The 24342-nt window shown below is 48.5% G+C and overlaps 1 protein-coding gene across 8 annotated transcripts; it reads right to left on the reverse strand.

Moving 5' to 3' along the window:
- Window positions 1-24283, reverse strand: clip1a (CAP-GLY domain containing linker protein 1a). Of its 8 annotated transcripts, none has more exons than XM_062451780.1 (27): window positions 24069-24275; window positions 19949-20235; window positions 18958-19514; window positions 17995-18119; window positions 17673-17889; window positions 16808-17005; window positions 16530-16621; window positions 16353-16413; window positions 13896-14000; window positions 11758-12660; window positions 11373-11489; window positions 10967-11024; window positions 10793-10876; window positions 10551-10707; window positions 10185-10350; window positions 9777-9992; window positions 6470-8998; window positions 5642-5779; window positions 4903-5009; window positions 4080-4200; window positions 3920-3972; window positions 3678-3698; window positions 2845-2962; window positions 2605-2752; window positions 2456-2502; window positions 1261-1388; window positions 1-1098 (listed from the first exon to the last, which is right to left on the reverse strand). In XM_062451780.1, the coding sequence occupies exons 2-27, from the start codon at window positions 20034-20036 to the stop codon at window positions 870-872; spliced, it is 6783 nt and encodes a 2260-aa protein (XP_062307764.1). In that variant the 5' UTR covers window positions 20037-20235; window positions 24069-24275; the 3' UTR covers window positions 1-869. The 8 variants fall into 8 exon arrangements, with proteins under 8 accessions (XP_062307764.1, XP_062307768.1, XP_062307765.1 ...); XM_062451784.1 differs by having other exon boundaries at window positions 11947-12660; window positions 24069-24274; XM_062451781.1 differs by lacking the exon at window positions 24069-24275 and adding an exon at window positions 23511-23629.
- Window positions 24284-24342: the final 59 nt, after the last annotated feature.

Consider the following 24342-nt stretch of genomic DNA (forward strand, 5'->3'; position numbering starts at 1 on the left):
TTACTCATAAATTTCATTTATTGTTTTTAGACACAGTATTCAACATTCAAAACCGATAAGCGTTGCATCTTCTTAAAAATGACCATTTAAACCAAGTTTCTGGAAAAGGCTTTTGATAAGGAACCGAGGATTTGAGGAATAAAGTGTGTGCAGTGCTTTAGGTTCGTCTAGCAGCCTCCTCCTTGATTCCCATCCTGTTGACCCACAATGCCTTGCTCTCAGTCTAACCTGGTTCTGGGATCCACTGCTCCAATCAGAGGCCAGCAAAGTCCTCCATGCTTTTAGTTTCCACCAGTTATCACACTGACAGACTGACTGACAAGGCAACCGTTTAAAAAGTATTAAGTATTTTTTCGAAGCGTAAAAAAATAAACTATGATAACACATCTTTTGCACAAACTCATGAAAGCGTCACGAACCATGGATTTCTTTTACAAAAGTATTTTACAAGCCCAGAAGAAAAACCTTTTATTATTATTATTAGCAATCTGTATAAATTCTCGCCCTTATAAACATAGTGTGTTCGATGATATTCAAGTCAACAGATTGTTGATGAACACACTCATTTCTGGGCAATAGGCAAAGCTTTCAAACCCTGTTTTTGAAAGCCACCCGCTTGAAGGTTTTCCCTTCCCACCTAATTGAGCTTATAAACCAGCTAAATATTGCAAATAATTTAGAGGGGTTACAGTGGAACCCAACAAGACAGACCGTCCAGGAACAGCGCCGGACAGCCCTGGCTTAAGGGCTTGGGCAAGAAAGACACACACACACACATACAGTGTAGCAAAGAACCCCACGAGCACCTCAACGTTTGAGAAATGTGCAAAAGGAGAGATTGTGTGAAAGATGGCGTGCGCTGGAAGGCTTCAGAAGGTCTGGTCGTCGTTGCAGGAGTCCGTCCAGTGACCGAACGCCTCGCAGATGTCGCAATAGGGCCTCTCGTCGCCCTTGCTGCCGTGGTAAGTGGTGTGAGGCGGGGAGTCGGGCATCTGCATCTGGGTGGGGCAGTCCTCGGTGTCGTGGAGATCGAAGCAGTCGCAGATGTCGCAGAACAGCCGAGGGGGGAGCTTCTTCTTGGGGGAGCCGTCGTGGGAACTGCGACAAGAGGAAGGTGACGACAGGAAGTGGAGAAAAAAAAAAACATGACCACGGTGTGAGAGTGACATGCAGAATGTAGAAGGGAGGTAAAGCAGTTACAAAACAAAAGACAAAGCAGGCTGGGAGTTTTTTGTCTTTGGTTAAACGTGTGCTCGTTACCCATCGTGGTTGTCCAGCTCGCTTGCGTTGTTCCCATTCAGTGCAGCTTCGACCATCTTCTCCAGTTTGCCCTTGAGCTCCTCGTTCCTCTTCTTAAGGTCCACGATGACAGAGTTCAGGAACTCAATCTGCTCGAGAGAATTATGTTACATTACCAGTACTGTCGTGAGGCAGTGGTCCCTAAAATGACTCTGTGCTAGATCACAGGCTGTTAGTATTCTCCATGCTCCCGTGAGAAGGACAGACAACACAGAAACAACAGCCCTAACCAACGTGCAACGACAATTCTAGGATTTTGTGTATCGAACCAAAATATCCCCAGTGAGACTGAGTACAATAATACAACATTTTGAGGACAACAAACGCCTTTTAACCCTCTACCAGTGAGTCATAAAATCAGCCATGAAAGGGTCAACATTGCCAGTGAGTAAATGGATGTGAAACCGATCCCTAGAAGTCTGTTAGAGGAGGGATGTGTGGATGTGTGCATGTCCCCCCCCCCCCCCCACCAGAGAAAGTGGTTCCCACCTTAGCCACCGCTAACAAGGACTCTCACAAACTCTACCAAACAACATGAGGAAGTACAGGGGTGACAGACAGCTTAACAGATATGCACAAGTGAAGCAGATGTAAACAGTAACAAACCGCTGCCTGATTGTGGGGTAGCATTGCCAACATCAGGGACAGGGGTAGAGGAGAAGGGAGGTGAGGAAGAGGAGGAGGAGAGAGAGGGAGGAGACAAAACAATAATATTAGAAAGAACAACCTAATGCCAGAGAACCAACTCAAGTCATCATCTGCATTTGATTAGCACAAGGGCAGAACATCAGCAAGCAATACAGAGATGAAACCCTGAGATCACCCAGACAAACCAGTATCAGGACAGCCAATGAAATGAACAGACTGTGTAACATTAATAATAATACTAATAATGCAATTGAGTAACATTGAAGGCCAAATGATTCATGATTTGATTGAGCCGTTTGTCTGAGGTTCTACAGTGAGTCCAATGAATTCTTGGCAGGTACAGACATCCATAACTGGAGCAGTACAAGTTAAAGCACAGGAAACATAACTTTATGCTCAACGACATAAACGTCATTAAATAACTATACACAACAAACCCCAGTGCAATAATATCCCATTTCAGACATTTCTGCACGGTCTGAATAGATATTTCGGTGTTTTTGAATACCTGGCCGTCCGCGATCTCCTCATCCTTCTGGTCCACAGCAGCATCACCTGAAACAAACACTCTTTAAGTAAACAATCTCTGAAATCAAACCGGTTCAGTCCTCCAGCACCAGGGGGAGACCCCCTACAGACATGACCTGGAGGTGGTACCTGAGGACCTGCCGGTGTCCTGGGCCCCTGATTGGCTCCTCTCCAGGTTGTGGATGCGCTCCTGCAGGCGAACCTTGTCCTTCTCCAGAGTCTGGACGGTGGCCTGGAGGGTCTTGGCTGAGGCGCTCTCGCCTCGCAAGGTGACGAGCTGCACACGAGGGAAGGGAAACCATGTTGTATTTGGGGGAAAAAATAAAATAAAAAAAGGTTAAATTGTAAAAACCCACTCCTTGTTCTCACCTCTGTCTTTAGGTTCTCCAGCTCCTTGTCCTTCTGGGAGATCAAGGCACTGCTTTTAGTAAAGGCCTGCTTGGTGGTGGCTTTCTCATTATCCAGTTCTTTCTTCAAGGCATTTTCACTGTCATGACACACACACGCACACACATTTAGTCATTTAGCAGACGCTCTTATCCAGAGCGACTTACAGTAAGTACAGGGACATTCCCCAAGGCAAGTAGGGTGAAGTGCCTTGCCCAAGGACACAACGTCATTTGACACCACCAGGAATCGAACTGGCAACCTTCAGATTACTAGCCCGATTCCCTAACCGCTCAGCCACCTGACTCCCACACACGCACGCGCACGCACACACGCACACACACACATTTTATTTCAGCTCCAAAGAATCCAGGAGAGGACAAGAGGAACATGGATTTCATATTCCGAGAATGTATCACAGTACTGCTGCTATCTAATAATGATCTCCAAGTTTTTTGTTTTGGTAAACAGAAACATTGAAAGCTTTTTTGGATTAACAGAAAGATGTAAGAAGTTTGATGGACTAAAAGAAGAATTTCAGTTTATACCATCATCACATGAGTCAATAACGATAAGACAATGTCAAAGCATAAGATGCCACAGTAGGTTAAAGTAGAAGATGAAAGTGTCAATGTTGCCACGTGAGTGATCAGGAAAGCACAGCTTTCTGGGAACTGTCGGGTTTTTTTTACCTCGAGACAGAAAATGAAAACGTAATGAAAATATATCAATCAGAAAGCCATTGTGTTAAAAGGATCAAATGATGAGTTATGAAACATACGATGTGCATTACAACATTAAAAGCCATGGAATACCTGAAGGCATTATTGGGCAAGCTTTGTGAGACAAAGACAAGAGAAGACTCCATTAGAACGTACCAAGGAGAAAACCGTACAAGGCATGCTGACGACAGCTGAGTAAGTAGGCTCTACAAAACCCCAATCACAGAGTGTGTCAATTGGAAAAAAAACGAATGCAGTTTTGTTTGTTTGTCTTTTTTTTTTTTTTTTAAGAGTTAGAAATATCGTCCAAGCATCGGTTCCCCTAAGCTTCTCACCTTTGTTTCAGCCCCTGCATCTGATTCTTGAGCTTGGAATTGTCGGCCTCCAACTGAAACGGGGAAAAAAACGGTTTGGATTCAAATACGCGGCAGGCAGTTTGAACAGAGGGTCCCGTGGTGTCGTTCAGAGGCAGTCCTGCTGTGCCTCGTGCTGTACCTTCTTCTGACCGCTGCCCGCCTCCCGGCTGCTGCCCAGCTGCTGGGCCAGTTTGCTTTTCTCCTCCTGTAGGGCGTCCAGGGACTGGGACTTCTCCGACGCCGCCTGCTTCAAATTCTCACTTTGAAAACACACAGACAAACCAAGAGATATGTGTGATGTGTGTGACTGAGGACGTTTATCTGTTGACGCGATGCACTGGGGTCAGAAAGATGTTGTTCGTTGCGTGGTTTTCAGTCGAGTCGGGCGAGAAACCTGATTGACCCCGCAATCATAGTGTTCATTTGATGCTTATTTTTACAGGGTTGGAGATAAATGAGTTCTGTGATTATAACCCTGTTTATCACTGTTAGATGCTTTGTTCAAGGTACATCATTAGTAAAACTGTGATCATGTTTGATAAGTGGTGTGGCTTAGGTAAAACTGTGTTGATCGCTGTCACAAGTAAGAACACTGCAGTTCTCGTGTAAGATTATCCTGTGAAAGTACCTATGTGCAAGCAAGCCTCAAGAAGGTCCTGTGAATCACTCAAAATGTAAAACTAAATAAAAACAGGGCTGCAAACGTGACATTCATAATAGATATTTAAAAAAAAGTTTAATTTAAAAGTGAAGAGTTAATATCCAAAAGCCCTGTCGGCCGACTGTACTGAGCTGATCCGCTAGGTTCTTGGTTGGGTACTGCGATAGCTCTGTCCCTGCCCTAACCCTCCACGTTTCCTGATGTGGCGGCTCAGCCAGGACCTGCCGTTTGAATATGATGCATCTGAAACAACGTCACAAAACACTGACTTTAACACACACACACAGGAGTGGATACTTACATTTCCTGGCACAAGCTGCTGATTCGCTGGTTGTCTGATATGAGTTTCTCCTTGGACAGCTTGAGCTCGTCTTGATATTTAGCATTCTGCTCCTTCAGGGACTCCACCTGAACCATCACACATGAAGAAAAAAATTGTGTTTCTGATTTATTTGTGCATAAACATGCTTTCAGGGTTTTCATTTTAACTTATTACTCTCTCCCCACCTGAGGAGGTCAGACTCCTCCCTCTCCCCACCTGAGGAGGTCAGAGACTCCTCCCTCTCCCCACCTGAGGAGGTCAGACTCCTCCCTCTCCCCACCTGAGGAAGTCAGAGACTCCTCCCCTCTCCCCACCTGAGGAGGTCAGACTCCTCCCTCTCCCCACCTGAGGAGGTCAGACTCCTCCCTCTCCCCACCTGAGGAGGTCAGACTCCTCCCTCTCCCCACCTGAGGAGGTCAGACTCCTCCCTCTCCCCACCTGAGGAGGTCAGACTCCTCCCTCTCCCCACCTGAGGAGGTCAGACTCCTCCCTCTCCCCACCTGAGGAGATCAGAGACTCCTCCCTCTCCCCACCTGAGGAGGTCAGACTCCTCCCTCTCCCCACCTGAGGAGGTCAGACTCCTCCCTCTCCCCACCTGAGGAAGTCAGAGACTCCTCCCCTCTCCCCACCTGAGGAGGTCAGACTCCTCCCTCTCCCCACCTGAGGAAGTCAGACTCCTCCCTCTCCCCACCTGAGGTGGAGGAAACCCTCGTCTCACCTGAGTCTGCATCTCCTGCTTTGCACTCTTGAACTCCTCCGCCTGTGTCTGGGCCTGGCTCTTCTCCTGCTGAAGACGGTTCTTCTCCTGGGCCAGCAGCTCCAGAGTCTCTGCTGTCTGCCCAGTGGCCTGTTCAGCCTGGAGAGGAAAGGTTGAACTTGGAAATTAGTTACTAATACTTGAGTTCCAAGGATACTACTTGGATTGGCTGAGGTGAAATACTCATGAATTGTGCAGATCTTCTGGTTTAAATCTCATCAAAACCCAATTTACGATTCTTGAAAAAACGTATTTGGTGGAAATTTCGTGCAGAATTAAATTGCAAGCTGTGCATTGCAGTCATGCAAATCATTCCAGATTGTTATTTCAGCAAATTCTAGTTTCAGACCATTACTACAGTGTGTTCTAAATTACAGTTTTAATTCAGAAGCTTGACTGCACAGCCCATATCTCTTTCTACAACTAATTACCACTCAATGAAGTGTTGGAAGCACCTAAATAGTGAATGTAAAAAAAATTAAAAAATCTATAGGAACTACAGCCTGTGGAATGAGAACGGATACTCATTGATGCATCTATCCATGCTTGAAAAACTTGAGTAAAGGTTTACATCCTGATCCACCCTAATCCCCCAATCTTCACCGCGTTCTTAGTCCACAGGAAACTGAGTAGCATCTCTTTGCAGGGAACTAGAAGCAGAGCAGCAGTTAGTGATGGGAGGATGAATGTTAGAAACGTAAAATAAATTAAGAGCATGCAAGTGAGAGGGCGGATAAGGATTCTACTGTGAAGGTTAGTTTTGGATATTTTTTTTTTGCAGTGGGATACCTCAAGCAGCTTGGAAAGAGCATTTCTGAGTTGGGCTTCAAGCTGGCTTGTTTTCTGGGCGCTGTCATCTCTCTCCTTGTGCAAACCATCCAGCTGGCATCGCAAATCTGCCAGGCTAGCAGAGGCCTCTTCTCTTGCCTTGACGGCAGACGATGCCTCCTGCTCTGCAGTCTTGCACTGGGCCTCCATCAGAGCCCGCTCAGTGCGAAGGGCCTGAGAGCTCGCCTCAAGCCCCGTCTGGGCGGCCCGCAGCTTCTCCACCTCTTCAAGAAGCCTTCTGCGTTCCCCGTCGCCACTCTCTCGGCTGCTACGGAGAGCTGAAACGTCCTGCTCTAGTTTGCCCTGAGCTGCTAAGAGGTCCTTTTTCTCCTGGACCAAGGTGGATGCCTCTCTCTTGATCTCTTCCAGTTTGGTCGTTAACTGTTCTCTCTCTTTTGTCAAGTTGCCCTTTTCCTGGTCTTTTTGCCCAAGTTGTTCTTTTAAGGCGTCAATTTCTCCAGTCCAAGCTTTTCTTTCCTCCTGATGAGCCTTCTTAAGGTCGGCTGATTTCTCGTCTACGGTTTTATCTTTGCTGAGAGATTGCTCCGTGAGGTCCTGATATTTAGTTTTCATTTGCACCAACTCCTTTTCAACGCTCTCCTTTTCGGAGCAAAGCTTTTGGGAATGAGCTTGCAAATCAGACTTTTCGCGTTTCAAGGACGTCACCTCAGCTTCAATGACTTCCATCTTTTGTTTGACTTCCTCCAGCATCGCAGCAAGGTTGGATTTGGCTAATGTTAGTTCTATGTTGCCCTTGGAGGAGCTGTTCAACTGTTCCTTCATGTTACGCACGTCACTGGCTAATTTGTCTCTCTCGTCGGCTAAAGTTTCTTTTTCTGACACCTCTTTAGTGTGCTTCTCTCCTAACTCTTTTTTCTCATGCACCAAACGCTGGTTTTGTTGAGTAAGATCCTGCACTTTGTCCTGCATCTGAGATTTCTCCTGCTCCAGCACTTCCTTTTCAGAGCAGTAATTGGACATCTGAGCTTCTAAATCAGACTTCTCCTTCTTCAAAGATGTCCTCTCAGCCTCAAGCTCCTCCCTCTTGCGTTTGACCTCCTCCAGCGTCACGGCGAGGTTGGATTTGGCCTGTGTGAGATCTGCGTTGGCTTTGGAGGAGCCGTCCAACTGATCCTTCATGTTACGCATGTCGCTGGCCAGTTTGTCTCTCTCGGCGGCTAGAGACGCTTTTTCAGAAACTTCCTTGGCGTGCTTCTCTTTGATCTCTTCCTTCTCGTGAAGCAACCGCTGGTTTTCTGTTCTTTGTTGCTCTAGCGTGGATTCCACAACCATCTTCTCTTTCCGAACAGAATGGAGAGCCTTCTCGGTCTCTGCATTCTGGAGGCTAAGGGCTTGCTTCTCCTGCGCAGACGACGACAACGCCTCTTCGACCTTCTCTTTGGAGGTCGCCAGTTCCTCTACAGCCAATCGTAGCTTCTCCCTCAGCTCTTCTCCATCCTTGAGAATCTCCTCCTTCTCGGAACAGACTTTTCTCTGATTGGCCAGCAGGGCCTCTTTTTCCTGTAGGAGGTGGAGCCTCTCGGAGTCTGTAACCTCGTTGCTCGTCTTGAACTCCTCAAGAATTTGCGCCAGGCTCTCTCTGGAAGCCCGAAGCTCGTCGTTATCCCGGACGTGATTCTCGAGGTCCTTCTTGGAAACGTGAAGCTGATTCTGGAGCTCTGCATTCGATACCCGAAGCGCCTCCTTTTCAGAAACGACGGCATCCATACGAGAGGACATCTCCTCTTTGCCTTTGTTCAACGTCTCCAACTGAGCGAGCATCAGCGTGTTCTTGGCGCAAAGGTCTTCCTTCTCCAGGCTCACCGACTGAATCTTCGCTTGCAACTCCGCATTCTTGGAATCGAGCGACTTTTTGGAGTTTCTGGCGGCGTCCCGCTCCAACACGAGGTTGTCCCTTTCAGACGTCAACTTCTGACTGGTTTGAGCCAGCTCGTCCTGCAGCCTGTTCCTCTCCTTGCACGTGTCATCATACTCCTTCGTGAGCTGCTTCCTCTTCTCCTCAAGCTGCTCGATCTGCTGCTGGTGCGCCAGACCCACCTCCTCCTTCTCCTTGTTCGTCCTTTGAAGCTCCTCGACGTGGGCTTGGCTCTCTCTCTCGGCCTGCTTCAGAGCTTTACTTTCAGCCTGTGCCTCCCGACAGACGCTCCGGAGTTTCTCCAACTCGCCGGACGACGAAACGCTCGCTTCTTTCAGTTGCTGGTTGTCGTGGGAAAGATCCTCGAGTTCTTTCGCAAGCTTGTCCTTCTGCTTCACCAGATCCTCCTTCTTTGAGGAGAGCTCCTTGTGGCTAGCCTCAGAAGCGGTTAGACTCGCATTTACATCTAGGAGCTGATTCTCAAGACTAGCTTTCTGAGATTTAACCTCCTCGCTTTCCTTACACTTGAGCTCCAGGGCTAGTCTCTGCTTTTCCAGGTCTTTGGACAATTGTTCAACTTCCTGCTTGGAGGAGCCAAGCTCAGCAGTAAGACACTGAGGGAATAGAAATTGAAAGAAAAAAAAGGGGGGGGGGAGGGGTATATACAGGGTAAAGTAAAGTGAATATAAACAAAAGTGAGTCAAGCAAATGAACAAAAGTAACAATATGCAACTGGAAAGGTAAGCTGGCGCAAGCATACACACTGGAAGAGACAGAAACCCCATCAAACTGACCTTCAAAACACAATGATAACAGGGGTACACTTATCAAGTGCTAATGACAGTACTTACAATAACTTCTTTTTGAAAGGTAAGCACGATTTGTTTTCAACACGTGGAACTGAACTGTACCCCTGCTTTCAATGTAGCCCAAAATCAAACATGGAATAGAGTCAAGTGAAGTTGGTGAATGCAAGATCATCACAGGTTAATTGTTACATGGAATGGACTCAAATTATAGTTATTTCTCCACAAAAAATGAACTGGGTCTAATTGCAACCAATGTAGCATATGTTATAGTATGGTCGGATATCACAATAGTAGCCTCCAAATATTTACCAATTTTTGAACATAGATACTAAGAACTTGATGTAAAAAGAAAAATTATGTTATCCTTCATCATACGCTTCTCTGTTCTGACTTGGTTCTGGTCGAAGGTCGATCCACTGTCCTGCAAAAGCATTTTGCTCAACTCCCATTTGCAACAACAAAAATTGCAAGTGTCCTTGTGGCCAGACGGTATCCAAGAAGCAGTTAAAACCTCTAAGACCAAGATGGTTTCACAAGGCCAAAAGTTAGCAGAACCGAAACCGTTAATCCGGCCGATGCTCACCTGAGCCTTCTCCTTGTAAGGCAGCAGATCCGACACTAGCTTCTCCAACTCCAGGGTTTTGTCCGTGGAGGACTTCAGCTCCTGGGTCACCTTCTCTGCCTGACCCTGCAGAACCTGGAGCTCCTGGGTGTGTAGCGCCGACGCCTCGGACAGGGCCTTCTCCTGCGAGGCTTTCAGCTGCTTAGCTAGAGCTTCGCCTTGATGCACGCTCTTCTCCTGAGGGGAGAGAGAGACGAGAGAAAGACACTCAGATCTGGAGGGGGTGAATTTGCAGATCTCCCAACAGAGAGAAAATCTAAAAAGGGTGATAATTAGGTTTACAGGTCTCAAAAGGCTTTTTTATGTTTCTTGCGTGCACACACACACACACAAACTTCAACAAGCTCGTCATCTTTAACCTTTACCCACCAGGTGAACAATCTTCTCCTGCAGGCTGCTCAGCTGACCCTGGTGATCTCCTTTCGCTTCCTTCAGCTCCTGCTCCTTGCGAGCCGCTTCCTGCTTGTGCTGTTCCTCAGAATGTGCTGCTCCTTCCTTCGCCTCGGCCAACTGGGTCTGTAGGTCCTCAAGTCTCCTGGGGAAGACATGGGATGGAGGACGAACTGGTTAACTGTGGGGGAAACTGCTGCTGAAACTGGAGAGTTAGAAACTAAAAAACACTGTGAAACAGTATAGACCTGCTTAATATTAGATGACTCACTTGAACAATGACTATCAATGCCTTAACAATACCCCGTTAAAAACGTGTGCAAGGTGGGGTGTCTAGACGCATACCTCTCCTTCTGGGTGAGGTCCTCGTTCATTTTTGTGAGCTGAGCAGAACTGTCCCCTGATGACGTCATCATTTCGGAGATGTTACTTTCTAGTTTGGCCTTATCCTTTGTTAGCTGGTCCAACTTCTCATCCCCGGTCTTCAGCTTCCTCTCCAGACCTGAAGGAAGAAACATCGACCTCAGCAGGGTGTTCGGCTGTAAACTACATTTTTACACTTCAAAAATAAGGTTTTATTTCCTTACCTGCGATCTGACTCTTAAAACTCTCCAATTCTGTGGAGATTGCTGTGCACTGCTCTTCCTTCTTGCTGAGTTTGTCAATCAAATCTGGAAGAAAAAAAGAATACGACAGTAAATTAAACGCTTTCTTCTATATCAGTGTTGTGCAGCTGATGAGAACTTAGTGAATCGGTTTACCTTGCATAGTTTGTGCTGATTTTGTTTGATTGTCTGTGCTCTCTCCCAACTTTTGTTTCTGCGGAGACAGAACACAGATTCATATCGCTGAGCACACTGAAGTACACTTAACTGGGATCTTGAAACGTCAATCACAACATTACATTTAGTCATTTAGCAGACGCTCTTATCCAGAGCGACTTACAGTAAGTACAGGGAAATTCCCCTGAGGCAAGTAGGATGAAGTGCCTTGCCCAAGGACACAACGTCATTTGGTTGGCATAGCCGGGAATCGAATTAGCAACCTTCTGATTAATAGCCCGATTCCCTCACCACTCAGCCATACAAGACCCTTGTTTTTCCTCAACCGAGTCTCCCCACTTCTTGACCCAGTGTCTCCCCTCCAACCAGAGGCCCCAGTACTCACCAGGGTGCCACGCTCCTTCTCCAGGGAGCTCTTGTCCTGCTGAACAGAGGTGAGACTCTGCTGCAAGGAGACCAGCTCCCTCTGTCTGCCCTCCAACTCAGAGCTCAACTCACTGACCTACAGCACAGGCCGGGACGGTCGTACCATGGGCATGGAACACATGCAGGGAGGGAAGAGGCAAGCAACACAAAACAAACCATGAAAACCAAACAAATATGGAGGATGTCGTGAAATACAAACAATGGAATTGGCTAAATGGATGAACTGCGATAGGTATAACAGACAGTGGCACAACACAGGTTTCTTAGGGGTAAAATGATCTAGGAAAAATGTGACATGACAACAGAAAGTGACCACAGGGGATAGAATGGATGTGGAGCTGTACCTTGCCGGCCTGCGAGCGGGCCTCGTTCTGGGCTTCCTTCAGCTGGTTCCCCAGGCTCTGGAGCTCATGGTTACCTTGAGCTTGCTGGGAACGCACGGCCTCCATGGATGCAACTTGCACCTGGGCCTCCCTAGCTTTATCCTGGGCCTGCTGGACTAGCTTCGCCTCCAGATCCTCCAGCTCCTTTACCTTCAGTTCAGCCGTGTGGAGCTTGCCCAGGACGTCCTCCATCTCCACCAGGTGCTGCTCCTCGGCGCGGTCCACGCTGGACCGGACACAATCCTCCAGCCTCTCCTTCTCCTCTGTCATCGCCAGGAGCTGGGCCTTCAGCTCGCCCGTCTCACGCGAGCGAGCCGCCGACTCCGCCTCGCGCCTGCTGCCCGACTCCTCCACCGCCAGCCTGTGGTCCACCTTCAGCCTCTCCAGGGCGCTTTTCGTCTCCACCAGCTCTGCCGTCTGGTCGCCTTGCCCCTTGCCGAGCGACTCCTTGAGCTCCTCCATGGCCTGCTGATGGGAAGCGACGGCCGCCTCCAGCTTGGAGCGCCACGTCGCCGCGGCGTCCGCGCTCTCCTTCTCGTTCTGACCCAGGCGCAGACGCAGCTGCTCGTTGTCGCTGGAGAGCCGGCTCGACGCGGCCTGCAGCGGGGTCAGGGCCTCCCGGTGGGCCTTCTCCTCGGCCGCCAGCTTCTCCATCAGCCCCCTGAGCTGGGCCTGCTGCCCGGCCTCCTGAGCGGCCAGCTGGGCCCTCAGGGAGCTGACCTCCTCCAGGAGGGGGGCGAGCGCGGGGCCGTCGGGGCCCTGCTGGGTCTCCACACGCAGACGCAGGTCTGCCACCTCCCTGGTCCGCAGGGACAGGTCCCTCTGCAGCTCCATGATGCGGGACTTCTCAGACACCGTGGCCACCTGTCGGACAGCAGAACTACGACTCAAAACAAACCACGCTTTGGTTTAGTTTCGACCTTGAGATGATAAAGCTGCGGCTCTGTAAAAGCCCTACGCCAAAGAAACCTTGACAGGTACAGTAGCGGCAGAAACGCAGTAATACCCTTTTCACACCGCACGCTGAACACAGGTGACGCGGGTGAGACGTCGGTGTGGGCGGGGCTTCGGTATTCACACACCTGTGCAGGCGACGGGGATCGTGTCTAGACGCTACTCGTGCCTTGGCCACTACCGAGCGCCATGGCGATAAGAACTACAGGTTGTTTAAATAACTCTGCAGTTAGTTACCAGCAAACGAGACGCAAGTGAAAATGGCCGAGAAGTTCACAAAGAAGGTGTTTGAATCAGTGTAATTGCACAGGTTAAAAGCCTGGTTCCTGGTGTGAAAGGGGTATGACAGGGTGCATTTGGTGTTTGCTGGATTGTGCTGCCCTCTAGTGATGATCAAACGTCCTGACACACTCCTTTTGTACAGAAATTAGTTTTAAATGTTCTGCCCAGAGATGCTGTATCTACTGGATTGTGCATATAAAATGCTCTTGCGACACATGAAACGTATGTCTCGAATGGCAACCAATCGGCAAATCACATAAGGGGTCAATAAACTGTTTAGGCGGCAGCCATTTTGGATCATATCTGAATAACTAGTCCTCTTAGATAAGCAGGAAAGCATTGCCTGGGAGAGGGAGCAGGTGAGACAGGAGGCACAGGACTCCACACAGGCAGGACCACTAGGAGCTGATGGGGTCAGGGGGTATGGGGGCAAAGGGTAACTGGGAATAAGGGTGAGGAAGGGTGGGGAACTGTCTGGCTGTTGGGCTACTCACAGACCCAGGTAAGGACTATCGGCATAGGCAAACAGCATTAGTCAGGGGAAGTATAAAGCCCATTAATAACCCTGACTGTTCAAAGGACTGAAACCGTTTTTGAAACGAAATCGAGATCCCTTCATAAGTGAAATATAAAACCTTTCTTTTTTTTGGTATGACAACAGCCATGGTGTTGTGACAGAGTTAGAGGGCTGTATATAGCTTGTGTTGCAAAATGGAGAATACGACCCTAGCTCTCCCCATTACTCCTCGACAACCCTCCCCTATGACTATACCACACATCAACAACCTCCCTCCCTCCCCTGCCCCAACCCCCCCCCCCCCTCTCTGTCCAGACGTAGCGAAGCATACAGCAGGATCCATTACCCTAGTGTCTTCTAACTCCCTCTGCAGTTTCTCAGCTTTGGTCTTTTCAAAGAGCAGGCTCTGTTCGAGCTCCTTTATGTGGGCATGCTCCAGTTTGGTCTGCGTCTGTTAGTAAAGAAGGGGAGAGGAAGAGAACAACCAGTGCCACCATCACATGCCAGCCCAACACAGACAGAGAGGAGGGGGAGGGAGGGGAGGTGGAGGGAGGGGAGCTGAGTGAGTGGGCAGGAGGGGGTTGGGGGATGTGAGGGTACCACAACGCAGGCCCTTAAAGCAGAGCCTAGTATGGGGGATGTTATGGAGGCAGGGAACAAGGAGCAGGGTAACAGGTGCGTTATGCTCATGGATATGCAGGTGTTGGTTGCGTTTAATAAAAGACATGCAGAGTGAACCTGGTGGATCAACAAGGATTATATGAAGACAGAGTGGGAATGCAGAGGTCTGAGTGAGCAAGTAAGGGAATCTGATGGACTTCACAGGAGAGAGAGCAGCGCAGACTATCATTACTATCATTTTTAAACCATGTAGTTTAGACCATGACAAGTAGGGAGTTTTGGGTATTTTTCTCCCCCCACACATTCTAAGATCACTGCGCTCGCTCTCTCTCGCTCTCTCTCGCTCTCTCTCGCTCTCTCTCGCTCTCTCTCGCTCTCTCTCTCTCGCTCTCTCTCGCTCTCTCTCTCTCACTCTCTCTCTCTCACTCTCTCTCTCTCACTCTCTCTCTCTCGCTCTCTCTCTCGCTCTCTCTCTCGCTCTCTCTCTCTCTCTCTCTAAAGTGTGTTTGGTTGGTGAGTTGACACAAAAAAACACTAATCAAAATATAAAAACTAACCCAAAAGTGTAAATATAATATAAAACACAATTTTTAAACAACTGGGGATCAAAATAAAACAGTAGCACAATAGAACGTGGGCCATTTACGAACCGGAAGCTATTCCAGGTTTGTCCTTTTCGCCGCGTGCATGGACACGATAGGAGTCATATCCCTTTTATTTTATTTTAATATAATAAAAATGCAGAGCCCACTGTTCCATAGTGTTACTGAGTGTGTAATACATGGACTGTGGGCTTGGGGCCTAGGATGTGTCTGTGGAGTATCTTCAGTGGTTCCATGCTAAGCACTGGGGCCAACATGGAGGACAAGAGGAGGAAGAGGAGGAGGAGGAGGAAGAGGAGGACAAAAAGAAGCACTGACATCACATCACTGATTAGAAAGGTTACAGCACAACATTAGTACACCGTCAACTGCCTGAAACCAACAGGAAGGCCTCGCGCGTCTGGTTTGTTCAAGCAGCAGGCGTGTTATTGATATGTTGCGGTGAGTCGTCAACAGACGGTTAGTAAACAATCAAAGGAAGATAAAGGGGTATTACGTCTAACCCTGTTGGGTAACTAAATGTAATGTTTGTAGCGGGACGCCTTCAGGAGAAACGGAACGATCCCCTGTTTTGGAGTGGCACTGTGGAACAGATGACATAAATCCTGCAATCAGACAGCGTCTCTCTTCAGGGACTCATCTCTGCCTCACGACTAATAAGATGACAGGAAGGCAGGGTTAGCAGTTTCCCCAAAACGAATTTGTTTTCCTTCATTATAATCAAGTCTGTAAAACAAAGCCTTTCGACGAATCTACTGTTAGTTCTAACTTCAGTCATTCGTTGAACTATCAGCTGCTTGTTGTTAGTGATGTGCAACCACCCAGACTGTGTTAATCCTCTGTGTGGATTAGGAAAGAAGATCATGAAATCAAGAGCGTGGTGACATCCAGGGTGTAGCGACTCCTCTCTTCAAATCATACGTTTTCTTTCCATGTATTTTATGTTCTCACATTCCGTTATATAAGATAAGGAACTGGCCAAGTTCAGATCTCAGCACCCTCTGAGGGAAAGGTGCCCTTGGAGCTCCACTAGATTTCATTAGGGAGTCTCGGTTTACGTGGCTAAAAAAGACTCAAATTGATCGCTTCCCGCAACCGTCCCTGGTGGGACTGTGGGCTGTTAGCGCATGCTGCTAACACACGTGATGCTAACACCCAGTCCTTGGCAGTCTGATACTGCAGCAACAGCCGCCAATCACATCTCTGCCCTCGCAAATCACAGGAAACCGGAGGACAGGATGTCGATCAAAAGGATGCAGAGTAGCTGGATGTCGACCTCGAATTAGATTTATTTATTAATTAGAGGGAGACTTGAAGGCAATATCATCAGGGTTGAGAACAAGGATGTTGCTGAGACAGTTCATTCCACAGATGGCTGTGGTCTGCAGTCTCATCAGAAAAACAGCAGCGCGTTTGCTTTTACTGGTGTGACGTTATCACACCGGAAGGATCCGATTCCAGTTATTCAGGGACAGGATTCGAACTAGACTACTTTGTTAATGTTACCTGCGGTTTCTCAGATGGTTGGGAGTGTGAGTGGCCGGGGTCTGGGTATGGATGAGGAGGGGATAAGTGCTTACCTCCAGGTCTCCTTTGGTAATGCAAGCTTCCTCCACACGGAACTGAAGGTCTTCCACCTTCCTGTGGAACACGATTTGACTTGTTTTAGCGTTCACTACCAGATATGCTTCTGTAGAGCCAGGCAAGCTCAACCCTCAGGACTGGCCCTGTCCTGTCCCATCTACAGCCTGACTCACCTCTTCTCCTCCTCCAGCTGATTCAGCAACTCCACCTTGTCTTTATCGGCCGCTTCTACTAAGGTGCGTAGCTGGTCCATCTTGGCTTCCATCTTTGATGGACACATGCACAAGCATTCATGAGAATACGTTCAGGACACAGACACATTCATTCAGTCTAGCTGAAGAGCTGGGCTCAAATAACAGATGGCAATACAAGTCCATGGAAGTAACATCTTAAGTCATGTCCATGTGACATTAGGGGATGTGTGTGTGTGTGTGTGTGTGTGTGTGCTGACCTGCTCCTGGTCGTCCCTCAGCAAGGTGAGCTCCTGCTGCACCTCGCCCACATGGCTGGTTGCCTTGGCGACCTCGGCGCGCTCCAGGTCCCTCTCGCCCATCAGCTGCTCGATGTGCTGCTGCTTCTCCTTCAGCGCCTCCTGCAGCGCCGTGGTGCCCGAGATCTTACGGCTGTACCTGGACGACGTCTCCGTCAGCTGGGGGGGCAGGCGGGGGGGGGGGGGCAGGAAGGGGGATGAGAGACCACTCACTCACCACTGAATACACAAACATTGGGTGCGTGTGTCTCACCAGGCCTGTGTGTGTGTGTGTGTGTGTCTCACCAGGCCTGTGTGTGTGTGTGTCTCACCAGGCCTGTGTGTGTGTGTCTCACCAGGCCTGTGTGTGTGTTTGGTGTGTGTGTGTGTGTGTCTCACCAGGCCTGTGTGTGTGTTTGGTGTGTGTGTGTCTCACCAGGCCTGTGTGTGTGTTTGGTGTGTGTGTCTCTCACCAGGCCTGTGTGTGTGTTTGGTGTGTGTGTCTCTCACCAGGCCTGTGTGTGTGTTTGGTGTGTGTGTGTGTGTCTCACCAGGCCTGTGTGTGTGTGTGTGTCTCACCATGCCTGTGTGTGTGTTTGGTGTGTGTGTGTGTCTCACCAGGCCTGTGTGTGTGTCTCACCATGCCTGTGTGTGTGTTTGGTGTGTGTGTGTGTCTCACCAGGCCTGTGTGTGTGTTTGGTGTGTGTGTGTGTGTCTCACCAGGCCTGTGTGTGTGTTTGGTGTGTGTGTGTGTGTGTCTCACCAGGCCTGTGTGTGTGTTTGGTGTGTGTGTGTGTGTGTCTCACCAGGCCTGTGTGTGTGTTTGGTGTGTGTGTGTGTGTCTCACCAGGCCTGTGCGGCTGGGCTTGCCGCTGACGGAGGAGGCCACAGAGCTGACGGAGCTGATGGAGGAGGCGCTGGGGCTGCGCTTAAGGCCCGAGGGCGTGGTCACCACCTTCCGCACTGCCGGCTTGGCTTTGGCCGTCGTGGTGGACGGGAAGCCGATCCGAGTGACCTTGTGGACCGGAGCGAAGAGGCCATACCTGGGCTGACACTGAAAGTATCTGCAGAAAACACACACACAAAAACAAGGGGTTCTTAGACAAATTACACAGGAATTGAAACTGTTAAACTATATTTCCTCAGAGAGATGCTCAGGTGAAACATACCTGGTTCCTGCCACCGCCCCATCGTTCTTCCCCAGGGGTTCGTCCAGCTCCACACCACACCAATCACCCTTGGCAAAGTCAGCCTCGCCTAGGAAACGCACCACGCCAGCCTTGGTGCCTCCAACCTGCAGGTCAAACACCCAACATGTTTCCAAATCAGGCAAGGAATACACAGAGGGGGTCAGGAGACTGCTTTAGTGATATGCTTGGATGTGCTTATCAGACAGTTGGACCAAAAAAACAACTGCATCTATTGATAATTGATAAACCACAAAACTGGGTCAAAGAGTCAGCAATCCTGCTCCTTAAGACTGGGGGAAGCCGATACTGCTTTGGCAAATACAGCAATGCCCGGTCTATAATCTTTCTTGTTGCAAACCAATTGCAGTCAGTCAGCAGCACCAAATGTGGTTATTGTGTGTTTTTTTTCAGTGTGTTCTGTGGGTGCGAATGACACGCTTCCTCTCTGAACAATGTGTTACACAGCCTAAGGCTGGGGGAGGAAGAGAGCGAGAGAGAGAGCGAGAGAGCGAGAGAGAGAAAAAGGGCCTCAGAGCGATGCAGGAAGGAAGGTACTTGTGAGGAGAGTGCTTGGCTGTGAACTGAGGGCCTATACACAGTCACTGACCTCACTCACTAGAGGAGGGTTAGAGCTGCCGTTCTCATTGGTCAGTGAGATTCCGGGAGGGAGGGCAGGGGGTGGGGGGGCGGGCGAGACGTAGAATTGCACAGACACATTCCTGAGAGATTACCCCTGTGGGCGGGAAGGGTCAGTCGTGTGACTCTGAGACCATCCTGTATTTACGGCGATGTCGGCACACAAGGGCGAAGGGGGGGTGGGGGTGTGGCTCTGACCTGGAGAGGAGCTCAGGGGACGATGACTACTGACACGGCCCCTCAACATGGGACAGGAACGTGATTTACTCTCCCGGCACACGACCGCAGAACCCTGAGCAGCCTTACCAAAACACGGTCTCCCATCTTCAGCTCTCGCTCGCTCTTCTTGACCGAGCCGGTCTCCGAGAGGTTGGAGACGGACTCGCTGTTGACCCGCGCCAGGTTGGAGGTCGGCGTTGCCGGCGAGGCAGACGCAGCCGTCGCGGCCTTCTTGGCAGCCGTCGAGGACGCGGACGGCTTCGAAGAAGGGGTGTGGGAGGCCTGGCTGGCCATGGAGGGCGTCGGCGAGGAGGCGCGGGACGGGGGCGCCGTCTCCGTGCCGTTGGCCTCACCCTCGGTGCGCGACAGCTTTGAGGGCCGCGTGAATATCCCCTTCAGGGCCTCGCACTGGAAGTAGCGCACGCCGGCCACCGAGCCGTCGTTCTTCCCGATTGGCTCGTCCAGCACGATGCCCGCCCACTGTCCCGGGGCGAACTGGGTCTCCCCGAGGAACTGCACCACGCCGGGCTTGTTGCCGTTCACCCACACCCGCTCTCCCACCTGGAAGCTCTCCCCATCATTGTCCGTCTCGGCAGGGGCGGCACCTGGAGAGGATTTGTCGGTGGCTGGTGCTTTGGGTCCGGCTGCAAGGAAACACAGGATGTGGTGACTCGAACGCATCAACAACAAAAAAAGGCTAAAATTTCCGATGACCTCTACTAGCAGTAAACCCAAAACAAGATAGACTTCACACATTCTATAACCAAGCACAGGATTAAAAAAAAACAACCATTAGTGGCCTTGATCCCAAAATCAGTTTATAATATTAATACGCCAACTTGGCAATATTCTGGGGGTAAATACCATCTAGTCTACAACTCCAAATCTCCTGGGACTGATCAGCGTCAAGTCGCAAATCCACCCAGGCCCCATCAGCAGACTGATAAGGCCTTAAGACCTTTTTATTGCAAACATAAGCTGATTGACGACCGTCCCAGTCAGAGGTTAGGCACTGTGTGTCCTCCCACAAGCGCAGCAGCCTGGAGCCCCTGTGGGCTCAGTGCGGCGGAAGCCTTACCGGCGGAGGACGTCTTGGTGACTGCCGATGCAGTCGACCTGCCTATCTTGCTGGGCGCTTTGAGCCCGCTTGGCTTGGCTGTGCTCATGATTGTTCACTATGTGGCATTAAAGATCCAAAAGGTCATCGGTGGGTGTCCGCTGACCCCGAACCATGGATGGTCGCTGGGCCAAGCTCTGCTGGGATGACCACCTGGAGGTCTTCCTCACGGCACCAAAGAAAATAACAAAGAAAAACTGAAAAGGGGGGGGAGGGAAAGAAAAGAGGAAGCACACCTCAAAATGACCCTGTAAGAAAAGATGAGGGGAAAATGGGTTTTAAATATAGGTCCAAATTGCATGTCATGGTAGAATAAGGACTACAGTGTTATCCACTAGCACTGCAGCACACCACATTTAAAGTTGCCGAATATAACATCCTCACTGTCACTCTGCATTAAGGCTCACATTCTGTTATAGAATGACAATTTCTACTAGTCCATCAAAACACAGACCTCTCAACCAATTCTTTTTTTCAAACGCCATCATTATAAAAGTTGCATCAGAAACACATGACTGCATAGATCATAGCTAAATGGCTAGTTAATATTGGCTTGGTGGCGCCTGCTCATCATTCAAAACGTTCTTGTGTTTTCATATAAAGCAGCAATCTGCAAGCTCTGCTCCCCTAACGGAGACACCACATTCTAGTACTATTTATACACCGTCACAAGCCAGACCACACCAAACAGGTGTCACTGTGTTTGTAAGGCTCATAGAATAAACGCATTCAAACTCAATGTAAATGTTCTTAATCTGCTTTTTCACGTGCATTGAGAACTATACAATAGGAATAGTGGACAAAATGAAAACCAATAACAGTAGAACAAAACCCTGCCTCCAGCCTTCCATGACATGTAGTCTACAGTCAGATAGGTGATTTGTACAGTACACTGAACCAAAACAGGGATTATGGTTGAATGCAAAGGCTTACACCCATTACCAGCCTGCCTGATGTACACTCAGATTATCTTTAGGGTCTGCAGGTTATTAGCAGCCTGACCTTGCATAATCCTGAGATGCCTTTGAGTCTGTCTAAAGACTTCTGGATACTACATGTCTTAGGTTACACGTAAGATAAGAACATGAATGCCATCTTGCGAGATATGAAGATTGAAATGAGACGTGAAATGCATCCTGTTGATGTCCTTCAATGTTCTCAAATGCCTCTGGAAAACAACAGGTGAGGAATACAGACGAGAGCAACGATTATCTCTCCATATCACGTTACTAGTTCACCCTTGAGGTCAAACTAAAACTGGAGCTATGGCAACACTAAACTAACACTACACCGTACAGAGAAAAGTCACTGAACACCTTTCCAACACTGCGTCAAAACTAGAGTTAGCAATGACCGGTTTCAGTGCAAACATCTAACAGACTAGCTCCCTTCTATTCTCCCTACCCACAGCCTAGCATTAAACTGCAAAGGAGGAGTCAGTCCAATATGGACTTTGCCGCACAGCGTCATGGACACATACCTGCCATTCCTACCACGTCCCAAGCCCAGTTAACCAAAACAAACTTGAACGTACACACACCCAAGGAGATTTTTTCCGTACGGAGAGAGGTGGTCAGTAGACAGTGACCCAGTTTCCTCCCAGTACTCCGGTTTTCCCCTCTGGTGCCTTTGAATGACACTGATTACTGTCCTGGGGTCAGGGGGATTCTTGAGCACAAGCCCTCAGGGGAAAACACGAGGCTAATAATTGATATCTTCTAAGCACAAGATACTGTAGAGGACAGCCCATTCACAATGTCCCTGTTTGGGTTGGGCTATTACTTATTTCAGGTTACGTCTTGTAGCACTTCGGGCTGAAACCAATAAGTGTTTCACAGAATCTTAATATGATGAGAAGTTGGGTGTGTTTCAGTCCTATGATGTGTGCTGGTGTGGTCAGCTCAAAACCATCCACTTATGCAGTAGACGTTTCCCACTGCATCAATGGTAATCCTTCGCTCCTGACTCACTAATCTGCTTCTAGGAAAGAAGCCAAAACGTCAATGTTCTATCAATTCATCCAGGTTTTGGAAATTCACTTCACTGCAATCTGAAACACCCCTCATGTCGTCCTTGACTTCATTTCAGATAGGCTGCAGCATCAGATTTGGTGCTGCAGTTCCCTTATAAAAGGGAACCACTTTAATTCCATGGACAAATATGTTTATGAGTTTAAAACCAAAACCTCGAGCTAAACAATGCCAAAGACATTCATAATGTGGTTGAAGTAGAAGAGAAAGTGTCTTCTACAAAAGACCTGAATCCCATTGTGAGTGGCCACAACATGCAGATAATCGACTGCTGCGCACGATACAGTAGTGACAGTTTAACCAGCATGTATCTGGCTTAGCCATGTGAAAGCCACGCAGAGAGATCACACTGCACTGAGACATGGACATAGGAAAAGAGGTTATTTGATTATTGTATAACCCTGCAAACTGAGAATTTCTTTCAACAAATAAATCAAATTAACTTCTATTGGTTAGGCTAAATAAATAAGATTAGATATTTTACTGAATCAGCAGACAGCAACCGGATACTATTTTGCTGACACCAGTAGTGTAAGTAGCCGTGCTAAGTGATAAGTTTCCAGTTTGGCTTCAAAACAAACAGCACTCTTAGGCTACTTCCTTCAACCGACATGATTTATCCTCGCTTATACTGGCAATACGGATAGACAACTACTACAGACAAGCTATGTGTATGGTGAAGGCACAAGCAGCCTCTGTTTGTCTTGTAAACAAATACTTCTGTATCAATCAGCTTGCACTATGCCAGGCCATGCTCCAGTTTTCCCCCTTTGCAGGAAACATCTGCTGGGGTCATTTCAGCCCCTGTAGCACTGACAGCAGGAGGTGTATAGAAGCACAAAAAGCCCATTAAGAGACAGAAAGGAAGGTTACTTCCCCCATTCCATGGCTAAGAAACAAAAGACAAGCTGCTATGGGTCTATGGGTATGTGACGGGCGCATCTGTCCCTCTGATACATCAGTCCACCACCAAGCATAGTACAGGGCCAATCAAGCAGGTCGCAACACTAAATTGCTTAAGGCAACTCTTTTAGCCACAGCCTACAGGAATAGTAAATAAATAAATAAAAATCGTGTAAAGTCTAAAACTGGTTAACAATAAGTTGGTTTTGAACTAGGTAAAGTGATCCAAGTTAGACAGATGGCACAGTCCCTACGTGTCATCTGATTATTCATGTGCAGCTGATGAGGTGGCACATCTGGATATCGTAAGGCCAACCAACGCAACTGGAAAACCACTTAAAAACTAACTGGATAGTTTCAAAAAAAACTTTGGCGATCTTACTGCCGTAAGAATAAAATACCTGTTGGCAATACACTACCTTAACTAACACTGACCCACAAATTAGCATGCCCAGAATCTTAGCTTTCGTTTTAAAATAGGTAGCAGGCTAGCAAAGTCCAAATCAATGCTGTCCATTGCTAGCTAGCTAAATTACATATGGAACGGAACTAGCTAGCTTGATACCTGTGCCTTGCTTTCTTAAACTTACGTGAAAGTCTTGTTAGGTAGCTAGCGCTCGGTAATGCGGTGTTTCAGCACCACTAGCGATTACATGAAGTTCAGAAACGTTCGCTCCCAATGTCACCGGCCCGTCGCCACACCTGTAATACCACTAGGGTTGGAACCGGTGTCAGAATAACGTTACTTACGCTACGTTAGCTCCCTGCCAAGCTAACATCAGCCAGCTAAAGCCTCTGTTGATAATACCACCCTGCTTGTTCATTAGCTATAATGATTGCGTAAGTGGGGGCCAGCTAGCTAGCTTTTTGTGTTTCCCCAAATCGTTAAAATTACAAAAATAGATGATTGACATGGGTCCGTGCAATTATGTTACAGCTAGACTACTGGCACAGCCAACGCTAGCCTAAGAAGCTAGTTAGCTAGTGAGTGAGTAACAACTAGCGTCGTTAGCCTAGCATGACAGTTAGGCTAGCAGCCTGTCAAAACAACTCCCTTTTCTCACTTACATTGACGCAGTCCATAGCCAGCAAGCAAGCTAAAACTTAACGAAGTAGCTGACAAACGAGCAGTCAGTACATTATCTCACCTGACGTTCGCATTTGATTTCCAAGATGAAAAGATTGAAACGATTGAACGCCTCCCCGTTTTGCTGAACCGTCTCCAACGAAGGTTTGCAATCCGGCAGGTCGAATTCCTACAGCAGGACCATTCCAATCGTTCACGAGGGGCCGAATGAGAAGTAGTAGGTATGACGTAAAGACCAAGTGGTGTCGCTCCTCCAACCTACCACAATTACATTTAAAAATGTGTAAACTTGAATGTGTTACGTCATAAGATACATTTCCCTACAAACAACCAGA

The sequence above is a fragment of the Osmerus eperlanus genome, chromosome 25 (assembly GCF_963692335.1).
Source record: "Osmerus eperlanus chromosome 25, fOsmEpe2.1, whole genome shotgun sequence".
NCBI classification, from domain to species: domain Eukaryota; kingdom Metazoa; phylum Chordata; class Actinopteri; order Osmeriformes; family Osmeridae; genus Osmerus; species Osmerus eperlanus.